Source organism: Grampus griseus (assembly GCF_964374135.1).
Source record: "Grampus griseus genome assembly, chromosome: 15".
Taxonomy (NCBI): domain Eukaryota; kingdom Metazoa; phylum Chordata; class Mammalia; order Artiodactyla; family Delphinidae; genus Grampus; species Grampus griseus.
In genome coordinates, this window is record NC_139009.1 from 29,227,481 (window position 1) to 29,250,333 (window position 22,853).

The 22,853-nt window shown below is 37.3% G+C and overlaps 1 protein-coding gene across 1 annotated transcript in view; it reads right to left on the reverse strand.

Annotated features, from left to right (window-relative positions):
- PRKD3 (protein kinase D3) overlaps positions 1-22,853 on the reverse strand; it is a 77,912-nt gene that overhangs the window by 48,858 nt on the left and 6,201 nt on the right. Inside the window, exon 2 of the mRNA XM_082672064.1 lies at positions 20,303-21,257. Within this exon, the coding sequence (XP_082528190.1) occupies positions 20,303-20,590 (288 nt within the window). The 5' untranslated portion in view covers positions 20,591-21,257. The remainder of the gene's footprint in view (positions 1-20,302; positions 21,258-22,853) is intronic.

Below are 22,853 nucleotides of genomic sequence, written 5' to 3' on the forward strand. Positions count from 1 at the left end.
TAATATACAGAAATCTGTTATATTTCTTTACACTAACAATGAGGTATCAGAAAGTAAAAAAAAAAAAAAAAAAAATCCTATTTCAAATTGCATCAAAAAAAAAGGCCAGCCATCAAAGCAAAAAAAAAAAAAAAAAAAAACTGCATCAAAAAAACCTGCATCAAAACAAACAAAAAAACAAAAAACCACCTAGGAATAACCCTAACCAAGGAGATGAAAGACTTATCTGCTGAGAACTATAAAACATTGATAAATGAAACTGAAGTTGATTCAGGGAAATGGAAAAATATCCCATGCTCTTAGATTGGAAGAATTAATATAGTTAAAATGTCCATAATACCCAAAGCAATCTACAGATTTAATGCAACCCCTATCAAATAACCCATGACATTTTTCACAGAACTAGAACAAATAATCTTAAAATTTATATGGAACCACGAAAGACCCAGAATTGCCAAAGTAATCCTGAGGAGAAAGAACAAAGTTGGAGACATAATCCTTCCAGATTTCAGGCAATACTACAAAGCTACAGTAATCAAAACAGGATGGTATTGGCACAAAAACAAACATATGAATCAGTGGAACAGAACAGAGAGCCCAGAAATAAACCTATGATCAATTAATCTTTGACAAAGGAGGCAAGAATATACAATGGAGAAAACGACAGTGTCTTCAGCAAGTGGTGCTGGGAAAACTGGACAGCGGCATGTAAATCAATACAGTTAGAACATTCCCTCACACCACACACGAAAATAAACTCAAAACGGCTTAAAGGCTTAAATATAAGACATTACACCATAAAAATCCTAGAAGAGAAGACAGGCAAAACATTCTCTGACATAAATTGTAACAACATTTTCTTAAGTCATCTATCAAGGCAACAGAAATAAAAACAAAAATAAACAAATAGGACCTAATCAAACTTAAAAGCTTTTGCATAGCAAAGGAAACCATCAACAAAACAACAGACCACCTATGAACTGGGAGAAAGTATTTGCAAACGAAGGGACTGACAAGGGCTTAATGTACAAAATATACAAACAGCTCATACAACCCAATATCAAAAAACAAACAACCCAATCAAGAAATGGGAAGAAGGGCTTCCCTGGTGGCGCAGTGGTCGAGAGTCTGCCTGCCAACGCAGGGGACACAGGTTCAAGCCCTTGTCTGGGAGGATCCCACATGCCGCGGAGCAACTGGGCCCGTGGGCCACAACTACTGAGCCTGCGCATCTGGAGCCTTGCTCCGCAACAAGAGAGGCCGCGATAGTGAGAGGCCCACGCACTGTGATGAAGAGTGGCCCCTGCTCGCCGCAACTAGAGAAAGCCCTTGCCCAGAAACGAAGACCCAAAACAGCCAAAAATAAATAAATTAATTAATTAAAAAAAAAAAAAGAAATGGGAAGAAGACCTAAATAGACATTTCTTCAAAGCAGACATATAGATACCCAACAGTACATGAAAAGATGCTCAACATCGCTAATTATTGAGCAATGCAAATCAAAACTACAGTGAGGTATCACCTCACACTGGTCAGAATGGCCATCATCAAAAAGTCTACAAATAATAATGCTGGAGAGGGTGTGGAGAAAAGGAACCCTCCTACATTGCTGGTGGGAATGTAAATTGGTGCAGCCACTATGGAGGTTCCTTAAAAAACTAAAAACAGAGTTACCATATGATCCAGCAACCCCACTCCTGGGCATGTATGTGGAAAAAACAAAGCTCTAATTCAGAAAGATACATGCAGCCTAATGTTCATAGCAGCCCTATTTACAACAGCCAAACCTACTGTATAGCACAGGGAACTCTACTCAATATTCTGTAATAACTTATATGGGAAAGAATTTGGAAAAGAATGAATATATATATATATGTATAACTGAATCACTTTGCTGTACAACTGAAACTAACACAACACTGTAAATCAACTATACTCCAATAAAATTAAAAAAAAAAAGTCAAGACATGGAAGCTACCTAAGTATCTATCAACAGATGAATGGATAAAGATGTGGTTGGTAGATAGATAAGATAGACAGACAGGCAGAATGGAATATTACTCAGCCATAAAAAGGAATGAAATAATACCATTTGCAGCAGCATGGATGGACTAAGTGAAGTAAGTCAGAGAGAGAAAGACAATATATAATCACTTATATGTGGAATCTAAAAAATAATACAAATGAACTTATTTACAAAACAGAAACAGACTCACAGACACAGAAAACAAACTTACGGTTATCAAAGGGGAAGGGGGGGAGGGATAAATTGGGAGTATGGGATTAACAGATGCACACTACCATATATAAAATAGATGAATAGGGATATACTGTATGGCAAAGCGAACTATATTCAATATCTTGTAATAAACTACAATGAAAAGAATTTTAAAAAAAGAAATATAGATACATACATATATATGTATAACCAAATCACTTTGCTGTATACCTGAAACTAACACATTATAAATCAACTATACTAAAAAAAAAAAAAAAAAAAAAACGGCTTCCCTGGTGGCGCAGTGGTTGAGAGTCTGCCTGCTGATGCAGGGTACACGGGTTCATGCCCCGGTCCGGGAAGATCCCACATGCCGCGAAGCGGCTAGGCCCGTGAGCCATGGCCGCTGAGCCTGCGCGTCCAGAGCCTGTGCTCCACAACGGCAGAGGCCACAACAGTGAGAGGCCCAAGTACCGCAAAAAAAAAAAAAAAAAAAGTCTGTTTCTTCCACATACTGTTTTACAGTATTATACTAGTCAGCTCAGGCTGCATAACAAAATACCATAGCTGAACAGCTTAAAAACAGAAATTTATTTTCTCATATTGCTGGAGGCTGGAGTTGAACATCAGGGTACCAGCATGGTCAAATTCTAGTTGAGAGCCCTCTTCCTGGCTTGCAGACAGCAGTCTTCTCACTGTGTGCTCAGATGACCTTTCCTCGGAGCATGCACATGGAGGGGGAGAGATACCTCTTTCTCTCTTCCTCTCTTCTTATAAAGCCACCAATCCTACTAGATTAGGACCTCACCCTTACGATCTCATTTAACCTTAATTACCTCCTAAAAGTCCTATTTCCAAATATAGTCACACTGAGGGTTAGGGTTTCAAAATATGAATTGAGAAGGAAGAGGAGCACAGTTCAGTCCATAGCAAGTATATTATCGAACTTGTTGACTTCAGGTAAAAAATGTATTTCAGTATAGAATAAGAAGTGAATAAGAAGTGAAGTTGAGCATTTTTCACATGCTTAAGAGACAGCTATATTTTCTGTAAATTGGCTATTCATATTTGCCTATTTCATGGATTGATGATCTTTAAAACACCAAATCCAACCATTCCTCAGAATGTTTCTCTTTGTGTGGGAGATCCTTAATAAGGCCTGAACAACATATCAAAAAACACAAACAAAATCCCTGTATATTTAGCAGTATATATGTTGAATTTCTCAAAATGATCTGATGCCAGTAAAATACCCTATACAGAAAAAGAGAGCTTTTTCAAGACAATGGCTTCTTTTCCTAAGCCAGCCTCCAGCACAATAAAGAACAAAGGAGAACTTTTTTTCCCCTTTCAGTTGTATAATTTTTTAAGAGGAAGAAATATGTTACCATACTAATGAAAATCAATTCTTGATTACATTGTGAATTTCTATTTTCAATGGGCTTCCTTCTATTAATCATTCCAGAATACAAGTCTTACCTAATAAAATGGTATAATGCTTTCTAAGTACCCTTTTCTCATGAGGGAGGAAAAAAAGCTGCTTGTAATAGGGACCAAGATTAGAAAAGCAGCAGAGGTGGTAACAAGCTTAGTAACTCTCAGCAATTGTCACTGGCTATTTATTTAGCTTATTCCTCTAGGGCAGTAGTTCTCAATTGGGGTGATTTTGCCCTCCAGAAGATACGTGGCTACGTCTTGAGACACTTTCGGTTGTTACAACTTGTGGTACTGATACCTGGTAGGTACAGGCCAGGGATGCTACTAAACATACTACAATGAACACTACACAGAACAAAGAATTCTCTGGCCCAAAATGTTGACAGTGCTGAAGTTGAGAAACACTGCTCTGGGGAAAAACGGGGTCAAGAATATAGAAGGACTGGAAAATGTGGAAGTAAGGTGATAACCTTCTGAAAACTAGACATGCCTATATTTCCTTCCCTAGCCTATTTCAGCCTTGATTAAAAGAAAAGGAAATGAAAGAAACAGTAAAAGAGCTAGCAGGGCAGAAGCAAAAGAGGCCTTTAGTTTGGCCTCTTTCCAAATCCCTCCCCATCACTGTGCCAATGATTTCTCTTGACTGTGCAAAATGAAGTCTGTTCCCAGTCCATGTGGGAAAGTAACAGAACTTCATAAGTTATCAAATGCTCACCCCTTCCTTATGCACTCACTTTGCCCACTTTAGACTTGTCTGTCTTTGCTTATGCATTAGAGATGGTTTCAAGAATAAAAAACAGATCATCTTATCTTTCTATGCCCATTTTGTGGAAGTTATTTTTTATGGTATTAACTTATACTTATCCTAAGTAAAAAGTTCTAATACTTGCAAATAAAATTCCTTCAAGCAACACTATATTTTGAGTTATTTAATGTGAACAGTTTAAAGTTCACGCCATTAAAATTCTGTCAATAAAATATGTTAGATGAGGTAGGAAGTTTCCAACTTTTTAATTCTACTTGGTCAAATACAATTTTTACATATTAACAAAACAGCTTCAGAATTTAACATTATCTGACATATAATTTATCATTATACACTTTTAAAAAGGGAATATGAGTCTTATTCTAAATGCAATGGAAAACCATTGGACTTTTTTTTTTAATTTATTTTTGGCTGCTTTGGATCTTCGTTGCTGCACTCAACCTTTCTCTAGTTGTGGCGAGTGGGGGCTACTTGTTGCAGTGTGCGGGCTTCTCATTGCGGTGGCTTCTCTTGTTGTGGAGCACAGGCTTTAGGTGCATGGGCTTCAGTAGTTGTGGCATGCGGGCTCAGTAGTTGTGGCTCGTGGGCTTAGTTGTTCCAAGGCATGTGGGATCTTACTGGACCAGGAATTGAACCCTTGTCCCCTGCATTGGCAGGCGGATTCTTAACCACTGTGCCACCAGGGAAGTCCCACCACTGGAGTTTTACTGTACATTTAATTTAAAAAGCATTTTTAACTGAAGTATAATGAGCAAAGTACACTAATGTTAATTAGAAGATAGATAACTCTACATCCCCTACCCCATGTAAGCACCACCCAGATCAAGATATAGAACATTTCCAGCAGCACAGGTTTTTTTTTATGTTCACTTAATTTGAAAGGTTGAATACTAAAGTCATTTGATGCCAAGTAAATCTTCACAGTAAGTCTTTCTAATAATAAACCAGATCATAGTAAATAACCTCCAAGAAGGCAAGGACAATCTCTTTTCAATGTTCCCTATTGATGGCCCAGCACCTAGAACTTAGTATCTAACCGGAACTTACTGAAAAAAGTTGTTGCCTACTGAGCAAAGGTAAACTAATTTAACACTAAAGTATTTCTCAGAAACAAATATAATTATTACTTTAACATCACTTTTTAGTAAAGTATTTAATTGAAGAGAAGAATTTCAAGGACTCTGTTTCTATACACAGATAGAAGGCACTAAAGTCTAGGTGAGCCAATGAGAAAATTATTCAATGTGGACTCTGAATCTCATCATTAATCTCCAACAGGATTTTCTAAATATGGCACTCCAGAGGAGTTGCTTCATTTAATACCATTTTCTTTGACACAATCTAAAACATTAATTTTATTTTTTCTTTGTTTTTCAGTTAGTTCTGATTATCTTTAACTCAAACTTCTTGCAACTTTCTATTCTAGTCAAGGTCTTAACCTGAATACCCAGCAGAATTTTAAAAAAAAATCCTTCTTCCAGTTTGAGGCTCCAGATTAGTTCATGGTTGCCTGACACTGTTTTGCCAAGACAAAAAAATGCAGGGATAGGGTAAAGAGTAGTATGTCACCTAGTGACTGCAACACAGCTGTAGTGCAAAGAACGGGGCGGGGGGCGGGGGGGAACAGAGAATGACAACTGGTTTCTAGAACACAAAAAATACAGCTGGGGCTTTCACTCTATTTTGGCAGAACCTGAAAATTACACCATGTCTGCAGAGACAATGTATTCAGTCAAAGTATAGACCAAAATCCTCCTAAATTAGGATACATAAAGAGCCTTCAGGTCTAGTGTCATGTAAATGGTCAAAACTAAAAACAAATGTTTTAAGTCAGTTAAAAGCAAACAGTCAGCTTTAGTTAGAATCATTTCAATTTCAGTAAACATCATTATAGCTTAAAATGAATTGCTGTCTGCCAATTTCCTCTCCTACTCCAATTACATCTACTATCTTCATTCAGCAAACACAATAGCAGTAGCATTATAGTGGTATTTCTAAGCCTCTTGGCAATGTGAAATCAAGGTAAGAAGCTAACATTCATTGAGTGTAAAAGTTGCTATGCATCAGGCATTATGCAAAGCACTTGACATAGGCTATCTCATTTCCTCAAAATTCCTAAAACAAGAAACCACACTCCTCTATTAAGTGAATATTTCAACTCTATTTTTAAGTTTGTTATATGCTAAATACTAAAATCAAAGGGCAAGAGTAAAGCAAAGTTACTGTCATGTGTATAGCATGAATGCTATACATGCTTTGGTATTTACTAAAATTTTAAAAACACTACAGGATCAATGATCTTTCCAGATTTCAAGAGATTTTAAAACCATGAATATTACTATTTTGAAGGTACTAATTATGTGCCAGACGATGTATTAAGGGCTTTATATTTTAACATTGAGGTAGGTATTATGACCCTTGCATTACTAATCAGGATTAGAAGTCAAATGACGGAAGAAAGGATCTATAATCACAAAAAATAAGAAAGTTACAGAATCAAAATCTTAACCTGCATGTGTCTCTTTGATTTGAAAACACTGTTACCTCTCTCTTGGATTACTATTATCTTTTTAAAATACACACCAATAACAAAAAAAATAACAGAACAGATTTAAATGCTAATGTAATTTTGACACTGGGAATCCATGCATGAACACTCTCTTCTTAGATGGGCAAGGCATGTTCCCTCAGTTTTGATTTGCTCATTGTAATCTGACTCTCTCTCTGGTAGTGGCCTCCTAGCAGAGATCTGATCAGCCAATTTCTGCTTGGCTCAATCCCACTTCTACCTACTGCTCCAAGTGTCTGCCTTCTTGTTCTCCTGAATGCCAGTTCTTTGGATTTCATCAGTATAAAAAACACTCCCTTCAGCTTATAAACTCCTAGAAGGCAGAGATTCCGTGTGTTGTTAAGTTTGCTTTATAAACCAATATGAAGATACAGAAATCTAATATACACAGGTTAAAAACTTCCTTCCATTGTTTAACTATATCCATACTCATAATGGAAACTGTGTAATATTCTTAAAACAAACACACCCAAGCCAAACTGGAAATCCTATTTTAAAGCTCTCAGGCTACAACTCACATCTAGAAGACATTGATTATCAGTAATTTACTAAGACCCTACAATATTACTAACAGAAGTTTTCGATTTCTCCAAACTCATAAACTCTATTTCTATATAGTTTAACTCAGGGTTTTTCAACTTCAGCACTACTGGCATTTTGGACCAGATAATTCTTTGCTGGGATGGGGGGTGGGCCGGGCAGGTGGGCTCTCCCATGCACTGTAGCAGCCTCCCTGCCCTCTATCCACTAGATGCCAGTAGCACTTCCTCTCCCCATAGCTGAGACAACAAAAATAGAACGTCTCTAGCCACTGCCCAGTGTTCCCTGGCGGGGGTGGGGGGGGTGGGGGGGCGGGGGGGGGCGGTGGTGTCAACCCAGTTGAGACCTACTGTTTTAATTTAATCTTATATGTTAAAATTAGATACTGGGGCTGTAGTATTTGCCAATAAAATTGTCCTAATCTACATTCTTACAAGGAATAAGGATGAAGTTCACTGGTATTCTCAGAGTGAATAAGTTAGCGAATTTCAGAGTTTTCTAGAAGAACCTGGCCTTTTGCACAATCCTAGAAAAGAGCTCTAGAAACTACATATCTGACCATCTAAACTAGTGGGAGCAGGCTGGACAAAACTAAGGTGCTGATACATGACACAGGATGGAAAAGAATACTGGTGCTTATCGGCTCATTCCTTTTTCTTTGTGGCTCTAACTATACGTTATTTCATCAAGGGAAGTAATTAGCACCACAGATTAATTGCAGTATCATGTTTTTAGCAGTAAAAGCAGGTAGAATGTGTCTTTTAACAAATGTCTACTGAGTATAAGGCAGTTGGAGGGATAGAAAGAGGAGTAAAACAGAACCAACCTCAATGTAACATAAACGTTGGAAGCATTTCAAATTTTCAAAAAAAGGAAGCTAACTTTTTGGCTTAAGCTAAAGACAACAACAACAACAAAAGAAACTCCACCCACTCCACCCTCAGGATGTGTCATGAAACTGGACTGAATTCAAAGAGTGATCACTTTTGGTCACATCCAAGTTTTTTTGTTTTTTTTTTTTGCGGTACGCGGGCCTCTCACTATTGTGGCCTCTGCCGTTGCGGAGCACAGGCTCTGGACGCGCAGGCTCACGGGCCCAGCTGCTCCACGGCATGTGGGATCTTCCCAGACCGGGGCACGAACCCGCGTCCCCTGCATCGGCAGGCGGACTCTCAACCACTGCACTACCAGGGAAGCCCCACATCCAAGTTTTAAGCGAAGTTCAACAATCAATGATTTGCTGGTTACAGAGATATATTCATTGAGGGGGAAAAAAATCTCAGTGTATATGTTTTATATTATCTGTGTTAGTTAGAAATTGATCCAGTTTTTAACTTTTATAAGCCTGGAATCATTGATTGTTCTCTATTTCTATGAGGTTTTACCATACCCTGACCTATAATGGAAATACCAATCACACTTTTCTCCTAATTGAGCACATAATACCGAATGTTTATTTATTTCTACTATTTTGAACATTTTCCCACATGCTTGTTTACTAATTTAATATCTTTGTGAAATATATTTTTTTATCAATTGACCAAATATTTAGAGACCAGTGTTTTTCTTACAAATATATGAGCTCTTTACAGAATAGATATTAACTTTATATAATACTTGTTGTAGTATTTCCTCCATCTTATTTCTGTTTTTATTATTCTTACATATGTAAATATTACACTTGGAATATTCAAATCTGCAAACTGTTCTTTTCCCTTTTGTTTCCTTTTATTGTTTTGAAAGTGAAATACCCACTATTATAAGTTTGATAAATATTCAATTCTACTTTATTCTAATTTTCCTTTGATTTGAATGCTCATATGTAACCTTTAAATCCTCTGAAATTTATCTTGGTGTCAGGTATTAAGTGGAGGTCTATGTTTATGGCCCTTCAACTGCTTAATGAGTTTTCTAAACACAAATTTCTGAAAAATGATTCCTTTTTTTTTCTCATGCCTCCCTTGGCATGTACCTAAAATGTACCATGGATCTATTACTGCTTTTAGCAGTATTTGGTTTCAGTTATTGTAGTTTTTCTCTTCCCTTTCTCTCTTATTTTTCAGATTTTTAACTTAATGCTTTTGACTACTTTTTCTCCCAGATAAACTTTAGAGAAACATTGTCAGAGTAAAAAGAATCCCAATAACAATCTGAATGGAAAAAATAATTTAAATTGGGGAGTAAAAATTATATACTATCAGCCTTCCTTTTCAGAAACATGATACTACATTTATTTCACAAAGCCTTTTTCTTAAATATTTCAGAAAATTTTTAAATTTTATTTGTAGTTGTATTCATTTATTTAAGATAATTATCAATAAATACTTTTAATCACTTTTTCCCTAATGGAAATATTTATGTACTCTTGGTTAGTTTTCATGTCCCTCTTGTGATATCAAAAGATCTTACATAGTTTCAATGAATGCTCCTCTCCCTATACCTTTATAGTTGCTCTATAGGCTCTTTCTGGCAGTTCAGTCCTTGGGAATATTCATACAATAAGGAATATCTCAATTCCATTATATTAGATGTAATAGCCTAAGGGTATAGAAATATAGAAAAAGCATGTTTGCTCACTTACTGCTCAACAATAGTAATTAACTAGTTAAATCAGCTGAACTCAAAATTATATGATTCTGAAATCACATCTGTAATCACATTAATCTAAAGAAACTAATCCCCTGAGGAATATATTACAATACTGAAGACAAAAGTCACAGGTTTTCAGGAGCTAAGACTGCACATGAAACTCACACATACAGATCAAGAACAGAAGATTAAATAAACCACAGAATTGATATATCATTAACCTCCAATTTTCTGCATCAATAAAAAGAAGCATTAGTAGAGCTAATATGAAATTGTGAAGAATTTACCCATACAGATCAAGAAAGGAATCAATTGTCTTATACACAGTAGAAAATAGATTATGACACAAATGTATATTCCATAAAGCAGAAAACCAAAAGTTAACATAAACTTAACTGGTAGCAGCTTTCAGCTATTTCTGGATCACCACTAGTTTCTTATAAGCTCTCAAAAGGGAAAGGATCCCAAAGTACAGTGTGGTTAAAGTTTTGTTTGCTTGTTTGTTTAGTTTAGAAGCCACAAAGATCAGACTAAAAAATAATATTATTGTTAAGCTAACACTTACTGTGTGATTACTATGTGCTAGGTGCTGGACTAAGCGTTTTATAAATATATCATTTAATGTACACGTACACACACACACAAAAAACCATGAAATTAGTACTATTTTTAACATCGTTTTCCAGGTAAGAAACCAAGGTTACACAACTAGTAAGTTGTAAAGACAAACCCAAATTTTACTGATCCGCAAACTCATGTTTTTAACTACCATACTATACTGCTTCATATGAATTCTTTTCTTTACTTATTCAATTATGAACCATCTTAAAAGCTTTTGCACAGTAAAGGAAACCATAAACAAGACAAAAAGACAACCCTCAAAATGGGAGAAAATATTTGCAAATGAAACAACAGACATTTATTAATTTCCAAAATATACAAACAACTCATGGAGCTCAATATCAAAAAAACAAACAATCCAGTTAAAAAATGGGCAGAAGACCTAAATAGACATTTCACCAAAGAAGACATACAGATGGCCAAGAGGCACATGAAAAGATGTTCAACATCACTAATTATTAGAGAAATGCAAATCAAAACCACAATGAAGTATCACCTCATGCCGGTCAGAATGGCCATTATCAAAAAATCTAGAAACAATAAATGCTGGAAAGGGCGTGGTGAAAAGGGAGCCCTCCTGCACTGTTGGTGGGAATGTAAATTGATACAGCCACTATGGTAAACAGTATGGAGGTTCCTTAAAAAACTAAAAATAGAACTACCATATGACCCAGCAATCCCACTACTGGGCATACGCCCTGAGAAAACCATAATTCAAAAAGAGACATTGGGCTTCCCTGGTGGCACAGTGGTTGAGAGTCCACCTGCCGATGCAGGGGACACAGGTTTGTGCCCCGGTCCAGGAAGATCCCACATGCCGTGGAGCGGCTAGGCCCGTGAGCCATGGCCGCTGAGCCTGCGCGTCCGGAGCCTGTGCTCTGCAACGGGAGGGGCCCCAACAGTGAGAGGCCCGCGTACCGCAAAAAAAAAAAAAGATACATTTACCACCAATGTTCATTGCAGCACTATTTACAACAGCCAGGACATGGAATCACCTAAATGTCCATCAACAGATGAATGGATAAAGAAGATGCGGCACATATATACAATGGAATATTACTCAGCCATAAAAAGAAACGAAATGGAGTTATTTGTAGTGAGGTGGATGGACCTAGAGTCTGTCATAGAGTGAAGTAAGTCAGAAAGAGAAAAACAAATACCGTATGCTAACACATATATATGGAATCTAAAAAAAAAGTGGTTCTGATGAACCTAGGGGCTGGACAGGAATAAAGACACAGATGTAGAGAATGGACTTCAGGAAATGGGGAGGGGGAAGGGTAAGCTGGGATGAAGTAAGAGAGTAGCACTGATATACATACACTACCAAATGTAAAATAGATAGATAGTGGGAAGCAGCTGCATGGCACAGGGAAATCAGCTGGGTGCTTTGCGACCACCTAGAGGGGTGGGATAAGGAGGGTGGGAGGGAGACACAAGAGGGAAGGGATATGGGGATATACGTATGCATATAGCTGATTCACCGTTATACAGCAGAAACTAACACAACACTGTAAAGCAATTATACTCCAATAAAGATGTTTTTTAAAAAAAAGAAATTAGAAAATTTAAAAACCCCATTTAAAACTGCATCAAAAACATGAAACACAGATAAAAAATGATATACACAATTCTGGTAAGCTTTTATGTATAAATCACCAAGCTGATTTTAACATTTATATGGAAATGCAAAGAACGCAAACTGAGATAAACAGTTTTGAAAAAAAGAACAAAGTTGCAGGATTTATGCCCTGACATCATGTCTTTATAAAACTAAAGAATTCAAGACAATGTGGAATTAGTTTAAGGATACAGACACATAAGTCGATAAAACAAAACAGTGTTCAGAAATGGCCCAAGATATATGTGGTCAACTGATTTACAACCAAGGTACTAAAGTAATTGAGTAAGGGAAGAATAGTCTTTTCAACAAATGGTCCTGGAAAAATCTGATGTCCTACAAAAAGAAATGAAGTTTGATTCTTATCTTACCATATACAAAATTATTTTGAAATGGACTGTTGAATTGTGCCCCTCAAAGAGATGTTCAAGACTTCCCTGGTGGCGCAGTGGTTAAGAATCCGCCTGCCAATGCAGGGGACACGGGTTCAAGCCCTGGTCCGTGAAGATCCCACAAGCCGTGGAGCAACGAAGCCCGTGTGCCACAACTACTGAGCCTGCGCTCTAGAGCCCACGAACCACAGCTACTGAAGTCCATGTGCCTAGAGCCCATGCTCCTCAACAAGAGAAGCCACCACAATGAGAAGCCCATGCAGTGCAATGAAGAACAGCCCCCGCTCACCACAACTAGAGAAAGCCCATGCACAGCAACGAAGACCCAATGCAGCCAAAAATAAAAATAAAAAGAATAAAAAGAAAACAGAAAGATCTCAAATAAACAACCTAACTTTATACCTCAAGAAACTAGAAAAAGAAGAACAAGAAGTAGTAGAAGGAAGGAAATAACAAAGATCACAGTGGAAATAAATGAAATAGAGACTAAAAACACAACAGAAAAGATCAATGAAACTAAGAGCTGGTTTTTAAAAAAGATAAACAAAATCGACAAGCCTTTATACAGACTTAACAAGAAAAAAAGAAGACTCATATAAACTAAATTACAAATGAAAGAGAAGACATTACAACTGATACACATAAATACAAAGGATCATAAGAGGCTACTATGAACAATTACACACCAACAAACTGGACACTTAGAGGAAGTAGATAAATTCCTAGAAACATGCAACCTACCAATCCTGAATCATGAAGGAATAGAAAATCTGAATAGATCAATTAATAGTAAGGAGGCTGAATCAGTAATCAGAAACCTCTCAACAAACAAAAGCTCAGAACCAGAGGGCTTTACTGGTAAATTCTACCAAATATTTAAATAAGAATACCAATCCTTCTTAAATTCTTCCAAAAAATAGAAGTAGAAGGAACACTTCCAAACTCATTTTACAAGACCCACATTACCCTGATAATAAAGCCAGACGAGGACACTACAAGAAAATTACAGCCTAATATCCCTGATGAACATATACATAAATATCCTCAACAAAATGTTAACCAACTGAATTCATTAAAAGGATCGCACACATCATCAAGTGGCATTTATTCCAGGGATGAAAGGATGTTTCAACGCACACAAATCAATAAACGCGACACACTACATTAACAATATGAAAGATAAAAATCATAATCATCTCAATAGTTGCAGAAAGAGCATTTAACCAAATTCAACATCCATCATGACAAAAACTCTCAACAAAGTGAGTGGAGAAGGGACGTACTTCAAAATAATAAAGACCATATATTAACAAGCCCACAGCTAACATCATACTTAATGGTGAAAAGCTGAAAACTTTTCCTTTAAGATCAGGAACAAGACAGGATGTCCACTCTCACCATCTTTATTCAGCATAGTACTGGAAGTCCTAGTCAGAGCAGTTAGACAAGCGAAAGACATAAAAGACATACAAATCAGAAAGGAAGAAGCAAAACTGTATATTTGCAGAAGACGTGACACTATATATAGAAAAGCTTAAAGACTCCACCAAAAAAACTGTTAAAATTAATTTAAAAATTCAGTAAAGTTACAGGATACAAAGTCAATATACAAAAATCAATTGCATTTCTATATACTAATAACATACTACTGGAAAGAGAAATTAGAAGCAATCTCAGGACTTCCCTGGTGGTCCAGCGGTAAAGAATCCGCCTTCCAATACAGGGGATGCAGGTTCTATCCCTGGTCGGGGAGCTAAGAGCCCACATGCAACTAAGCCTGTGCACCACAACTACTGAGCTCATGCGCCTCAACGAGAGAGCCTGCATGCCGCAAACTACTGAGCCCATGCACCCTGGAGCCCGTGCACAACTAGAGAGAGAAAAACCCACACCCCACAACTATAGAGAAGCCCGCACACCGTAACTAGAGAGAAGTCTGTGCACCACAACTAGAGAGAGAAAAACCCACACGCCACAACTAGAGAGAAGCCCGCATGCCACAACTAGAGAGAAGTCTGCGCACCACCACTAGAGAGAGAAAAACCCGCATGCCACAAGTAGAGAGAAGCTTGCATGCCACAACTAGAGAGAAGCCCCCACACAGCAACGAAAGATCCTGCATGCCTCAACAAAGATCCCGCATGCCTCAACAAAGATCCCACATGCCTCAACTAAGACCTGACGCAGTCAGAAAAAAAAAAGAAACAAACTCACGTGCAGGTGTATCAAAAAGAATAAAATACCTACAAATAAATTTAACCAAGGAGGTGAAAGACCTATACACTGGGAACTGTAAGACATTGATGAAAGAAATTGTAGAAGATGCAAATAAATAGATATTCTATGTTCACAAACTGAAAGAATATTAAGATGTCCATACTACCCAAAATGATCTACTGATTCAATGCAATTCCTATCAAAATTCCAATGATTATTTTTTACAAAAATAGAAAAAGCAATCTTAAAATTTGTATGGAACCACGGAAGACCCCAAATAGCCAAAACAGTCTTAAGAAGAACAAAGCTGGAGGCATCATGCCTCTGATTTCAAACTACACTTCAAAGTCACAGTAATCAAACCAATATGGTATTGGCATAAAAATGGACACATTAAATCAATGAAACAGAACAGAGCCCAGAAATAAACCCATGCGTACATATTTATTTACAACAAAGGAGCCAAGAATATACAACGGGAAAGGACAGTCTCTTCAATAAATGGTGCTGGGAAAACTGAAGAGCCACATGCAGAAGAATGAAACTGAAGCCCAGTCTTACACTGTACACAAAAATCAACTGAAAATGGACTACAGACTTGAACATAAGATCTGAAACCATAAAACTCCTAGAAGAAAACATAAGAGGGTAAGCTCCTTGACATCGAACCCAGCAATGATTTTTTGGATTTGACATAAACTGCAAAGGCAACAAAAGCAAAAACAAGTATGACTAAATCAAACTAAAAGCTTCTCTATAGCAAAGGAAACCATTAAAAAATGAAAAGGAAGGGCTTCCCTGGTGGTGCAGTGGTTGAGAGTCCGCCTGCTGATGCAGGGGACACAGGTTCGTGTCCCGGCCCGAGAAGATTCCATATGCCGCGGAGCGGCTGGGCCCGTGAGCCATGGCCGCTGAGCCTGCGTGTCCAGAGCCTGTGCTCCGCAACGGGAGAGGCCACAACAGGGAGAGGTCCGTGTACCGCCAAAAAAAATAAAATAAAAAAATTAAAAGGAAACCTATGGAATTGGAGAAAATATCTTCAAATCTTATATCTGATAAAGGGTTAATATCCAAAATATATAAAGAACTCACATAACTCAATATCAAAAGAAAACAACACAAAACAAAAAAAAAACCACCTATCAATTAGATTAAAAAATGGGCAGAGGAGGACTTCCCTGGTGGTGCAGTGGTTAAGAATCTGCCTGCCAATGCAGGGGACACGGGTTCCAGCTCTGGTCTGGGAAAATCCCACATGCCGCAGAGCAACTAAGTCCATGCGCCACAACTACTGAGCCCACGTGCCACAACTACTGAAGCCGGCACACCTAGAGCCCATGGTCTGCAAGAAGAGAAGCCACCACGAGAAGCCCGCACACTGCAACAGAGTAGCCCCCACTTGCCACAACCAGAGAAAAGCCCACGCGCAGCAACGAAAACTCAATGTAGCCAAAAATAAAATAAATAAAATAAATTTATTTTTTTAAAAACTGGGCAGAGGAACTTAATAAACATTTTTCCAAAAAAGACATACAAATGGCCAACAGGTACATGAAAAAGTTTTCCATCAATAATCATCAGGGAAATGCAAATCAAAACCACAATGAGGTATCACATCACACCCGTTAGAATGGCTACTGTCAAAAGGATAATAACATATGTTGACAAGGATGTGGAGAAATGGGAACCCTGGTGCACTGTTAATGGGAATGTAAATTGGTGCAGGCACTATGGAACAGCATGGAGGTTCCTCAAAAAATTAAAAACCGAACTACCATGTGATCCAGCAATTCCACTTCTGGGTATACAGTCAAAGGATATGAAATCACTATCTTGAGTGAAATCTGCACCCTCATGTTATTGCATCATTATTTACAATAGCCAAGATGTGGAAACAACCTATGTGTCCATCGACAGATGGATAAAGAAAATGTGATACACACACACACACACACACACACACACACACTATTCAATCTTAAAAGGAAGGAAATTCTATCATTTGCAACAACGTGGATGGACCTTGAGGGCATTATGCTAATAAGTAAGATAAGTCAAGCAGAGAAAAATAAATATTGTATGATTTCACTTATATGTGGAATCTGGAAAAACCAGAGCTGGTGATTACTAGAGACAAAGGGTAGAAGGTGGGGAAATGGGTGAAAGTGGTCAAAGGGTACTAACTTCTAGTTATAAAATAAGTAAGTTCAGGCAATGTAATGTACAGCATGGTGACTACAGTTAACAATACTTTATATCTGAAAGTTTTTAAGAGAACAGATCTTACAAATTCTCATCACAAGAAAAAAAAAACTCACATTAACTATGTGAGATGCACCAAAACTTGTTGCAAGTATTAAGCAGAAAGGGTGTGCGAAGCTCCTGACATACAGTAGGTACTCAATAAATGTTGTCAATTATAATCTTCCTCCTTTCCCCTCCCATATCTTTGCTCATCCTGATTTTTTTGCCTTGGTATGTACTCCTTACCTCCCATATCACTGAAATCTTACTCATTCTTTAAGTATCAGATGAAATGTTACATTTCATATGAAGTCTTTCATATCTTTTATCAACCTGAGAAGAGCACTTTTTATTTTAACTTCACTTTCTACTTCTCATATTTTATTCTGGTAAATGTTTCCCTTACCAGACTATAAGCTTTTTGAGGGAAGGGACATTTGGTTAATCTACTTCTTAAAATTTAACCAGTGCTCTACCTTTAAAAGGTTCAATAAATGTATTTACTAAGAACAGAAATAAGAAAAGCAGGTGTGCCCATCAGAGTCCTGGGAGTTAACCTGGAGCTATGCATGTGTAGGTAATGGAAGTAAGTGATTAGCAAGCAAGAATCTAAGAGAGAATGTAAAAAGAAAAGAACTTCTGACATGGTTTTTCCATCTCCCAGGTGAGTTAGGGATCCATGAAACCTCTCTATCAAACCCCAGAATCTGAGTTGGTTCCCTTAAGATTTCTTTCCAGTTAGGACCTGAGTAGATCATTCCTTGAAATTCCTTTCTCCTTTATCTGTCTCTAGAGTGAAGACTTAACTTTAGGTTAAATGATTCAGAATTTCACAGCTGGAATTACACACTAGAAATCATCCCAACTCGGGCTTCCCTGGTGGAGCAGTGGTTAAGAATCTGCCTGCCAATGCAGGGGACACGGGTTCGAGCCCTGGTCCAGGAAGATCCCACATGCCGTAGAGCAACTAAGCCCGTGCGCCACAACTACTGAGCCTGTGCTCTAGAGACTGCGAGCCACAACTACTGAGCCTGCGTGCCACAACTACTGAAGCCTGTGCTCCGCAACAAAGAGTAGCCCCCGCTCGCCGCAACTAGAGAAAGCCCGCGTGCAGTGACGAAGACCCAACACAGCCAAAAATAAAAATAAAATAAAATAAATTTATAAAAAAAAAAAATCATCCCAACTCAATAATTTGATAGATGTGGAAATGTAATACAGAGAAGTCAAATCACATAAAGGTATGCAGTTAATAAACAACAGAGCTGGGCATTCCCTGGCGGTCCAGTGGTTAGGACGCTGTGCTCTCACTGCTGAGGGCCTGGGTTCAATCCCTGGTTGGCGAACTAAGATCCCGCAAGCTGTATGGGATGGCCAAAAACAAACAAAAAACAATACAGCTGACCTAGTTACAAGCTCAATACTCTTTTTCACTACACTTAAACAACAGTTAGGATTCTAGCACATGTCAAAAGGAGTGTGTAATAAGATTATGTCACATACATGTTTTATATTTTTGCCAAGCACATCCCCATATCACTACAATATTGACTCAAATTCAGTTCACCATGATATTCATTTTATGCTGGCTATCTCCATAATCAATAATTCTATTTTATATTTGCATAAAGTTCACCCTGAATTATCTTTTCTTGAGCCATATCTTATTTCCTTGGCTTCACTAGAATTTTTCATAGATTATGATTTTTAACCTAGCTTCCCAAGAACTTGACCCATCTGACCCACTTCTCACATCTATATTAATGAGGAAGTAACATTCATTCTAAAGTAATCCTGTAGAAAATCAGTATGCCTCTGTATAAATATAAGAACTAAGTCAAATTTCCAAAGGTTGAAAACTGAATAATATAGCTCTACCAAAACATTAGTTATGATTTTCTATGGGCTCAAAAAAAGAGAGACAATAAAGTTACAAATTGTATTTAAGTTAAACTCTTACCATTAAATTAAAAACCTAGTTGCAAAAATATTTATTAAAACATCTGTTACCATCTGATGAAAGGGAAATTAAAAGCAAAGATACTTAAAGACACAAAGATGGTTCTACAGATCTACAAAAGAATACCTAAAATTACTTTTGGCCACATTTAAATAGATAAGTCACTGTTAACACACAGGAGACAAGGGTCATTTTCACAAACCACATAACATTTTTTTGACTGTTAATTACTTCTACATCAGAAGATAATGACAAACCATGTAAAGCATAAGTAACTGAAACAAAAACAGTAAGACGAGGAGCATTATCCAAACACATTAATCTTACTGATAGGATTTTTAAAACATAAAGTATACTAAGTTGTTTGAAACATAGGCTTGGTCCATTAAAAAGAAAATGTAACCAATTCATACTACTTATATACAGTTTTATGATAAAACATAGAACATACCAGCTCATGCATCAAATCAAGATTATTAAAGAAATTTAGCTAAGATTCCTTAAAAAATGGTATGGTACAGGGCAGGGGGTGAGTTAATTGGAAGCAAAATAAAATCACCGTCAATTTAAAATTTGAGGGTGATTTTAAATTTAAAATTTTTCTTCTATTCTGATATATATTACAGCTCATTTACCTAATTTTTAAGAGACAGAGAGAGTGTGGTCCTCTGGCAGTTTAGGTGAAATCAGGATCTAAAAGGGACAAAAGGGCAGCATACAGGGGACCTAGGAAGAACGAGGTATGGACCTGGACTCAGCAGCAGCTGTGTCTCATCCTTTTGGTAAGCCCCCTTGATGCCTTGTGCCTTCTACCTCCTGACTGTTTTCTCTGAAAACAAGTGAGACTGCTTAAGTCCTCTTGACTTTACACTGATTTTCCTGCTCTTAAAGAGATGAATTGAATAAGCAGTATTTTAAAGCCTGGATATAGGCTCCAGCTGTTAGACTCTGAAATTTCAGACTTTAGGCTTTTAGTCTATCAGGACTCTCTCCCAATGCTCAGAATTAAGATATAAACAACTGATTGATCCATATGTGTTAACTCACTGTTGCATGTATAATTTATAGAAAAGCAGTAGAAACAATATTACTTAGAAAAACTACTGACATAAATAGCATGCACAGTACCTTTTGATAAACAATGGAGCACACAAGATCCTTGACTGCAGATAAAGATAGTTCCTGGGCTTCGATGGTAATACTCTCCCGTGTAAGGCCAATTTGCAGTAGAAATGAGATTGTATGCACTGAGCCTCTGGAGTTGGTGAGTGATGGTGCACTGAAGCTTCCATTAGAGAGTCGCGCAGAGAGCCCTGTTTTAGGACTTGAACACGGAGAAGGAGCTGGAAGCACAGCAGGAAGAGTTGCAGGTATTACAGACTTCTGGGATGATGGAGGAGAATTGTTTGCAGACATCTGCCTTTCTTTAATCTTTTAAAACAGTTGTCAATTCTTTTTCAATGGTTATGAAGAGGCCTTAAAATCACAGTGGTAAAAAAATGACTGTACTTTCAGATTTAGTTGAAAGCTTCTTTATTTCCTCTTTTAAGCCACTCATGCTGATGATGGCAAGTTCTACAACTGTGAGTTGAATATACAAAAGGTCCCACTTCCCTTAATATCAGTCCCATCAAAGAAGAGTCTTGTCTTTAGGACCACAACCAGGGTTTTGGAAAGGATTTAACATCACTGAATTATCCTCATCAGAAGAGAGTTGACATTGTTTATTTACTAAACATCTTCATCTATTTTCTTTTAAGTCTATTCTTGTCTCTCTCTTTTAATTTCAGAAAATACATAATGAATAAAAGTTGTTTTTCTGTCAAAATAAAATCCTAGTTTAAAAAATAAAAAGTGTTTAGGATTAGTCTATTCAGTACTTATCCTTTGGTTCCTTGATCTAATGGGACACTTTCTCAAATGTCCACACCTTAAATCACCTTCTCAAATGTCCTCATTTTCATTTTGGAGGAGCAAATTTTTCCAGGATTAAGCACAAAGGCTTTTTAAAATAGTACAGGCATATTCCACTTGGTGAATGGGCCCATGGAGAAAAGTTGATGCTTTCTGAAATGTAGGTAGCCTGGAAGAAATTTTTTAGAAACTTTTAATATTTTATACTCACTTAACATTATTTTAAAAATGCAAGAATCCTTGGGGCTTCCCTGGTGGCCCAGTGGTTAAGAATCTGCCTGACAATGCAGGGGACATGGGTTTGAGCTCTGGTCCAGGAAGATCCCACATGCTGCAGAGCAACTAAGCCCGTGCACCACAACTACTGAGCCTGCGCTCTAGAGCCCGCGAGCCACAACTACTGAGCCCACGTGTCACAACTACTGAAGCCCGTGAGCCTCAACTACTGAAGCCTGCGCACCTAGAGCCCACGCTCCGCAAAAAGAGAAGCCACTGCAACGAGAAGCCTGCACAACTGCAACGAAGAGCAGCCCCTGCTCACCGCAACTAGAGAAAGCTCGGGTGCAACAATGAAGACCCAACACAGCCAAAATAAATAAAATTTATTAATTAATTAAAAAAAAGAATCCTTGTGCTTTTTAAAAATGATATGTTTTGGCTGTATGTTTATAATTCACCAATAAATCCTAATGGGTAGCCTTTTTTTTTTTGGTCTAGTTATCAGAGCCCATGATTTCAGGGAGAGCCTCCTGATAAAAAAAAAAAAAAGAGCAAAAAACAAAACCCTGCTATTCCTCACTAATACCTAAAACTTGAAGGTCAAACACTTTTATTCCACAAATACACAACTGAGTTATGACAAAAACAGAAGGGACAAAAAAGAAAAGTAAAACTGACATCATCATAGAAATAAAGTACCACTTGGCCATACAAAAGATGTATAATACTGCCCTAACATAGACAAGAGTATTCTTTTTTATATTAAAAGTTTAAATCTAAGCAGATTTCTTTCAGAAAACTAAGGAAGCATATACTAAACACAGTTATATGACACACAAAGAAGTATAAAAGACATACTTAAGACAGGAACATAGGAAAAAGCGATCTTGTCATAAAAAATTTCTAAAAGTGAAAAAGAGAACACTAAGCACAGTTACATATGTATCACAGTTTTACATAAGGACAGTTCAAAAACTAAAAGTACGACCCCATGGCTAAGTGAAATGGCTCACAAGAGAAGGATCTTTCAATTTAAATTCCATCCATATACCTGTAAAGTCTAATGATGAAAAAGAGTGAAGCATCCAATGTGGTTGCAGAATGACTCTGGAAAGTAGTTAATGGGGCTAAATAAACGAGGATGAACATAACAGAAGAGCAAAAACATACAGATATTGTATTAAGAATGAGCAAGTTCAAGAAAAAGTATGGCTTAGAAAAAAACTGCTTAAAGATAACAGCTTTTAGAACTACATTCAGATAAGTAATTTTAACCCATTTTATATTGTACAGCACTTAACATCTTGTAAATGTTTTATATGCTTTATCTCATGATATCTCTTTGGAATTTGACAAGGCAAATATTATTTATTATTTTTGCAGATGAGTTAACGGAAGCAAAAGCAGATAAAGTAACTTGCCCAGCATCAAATGGCCATTAAGAGGTGGAGTGGGAATCAGGACCCAAGTTTCATACTTTCCTACCAAGTGCTGTCTCCACAATCACATACCATTTCTGAAAGAACAAGGAACTGAGAGAATCACC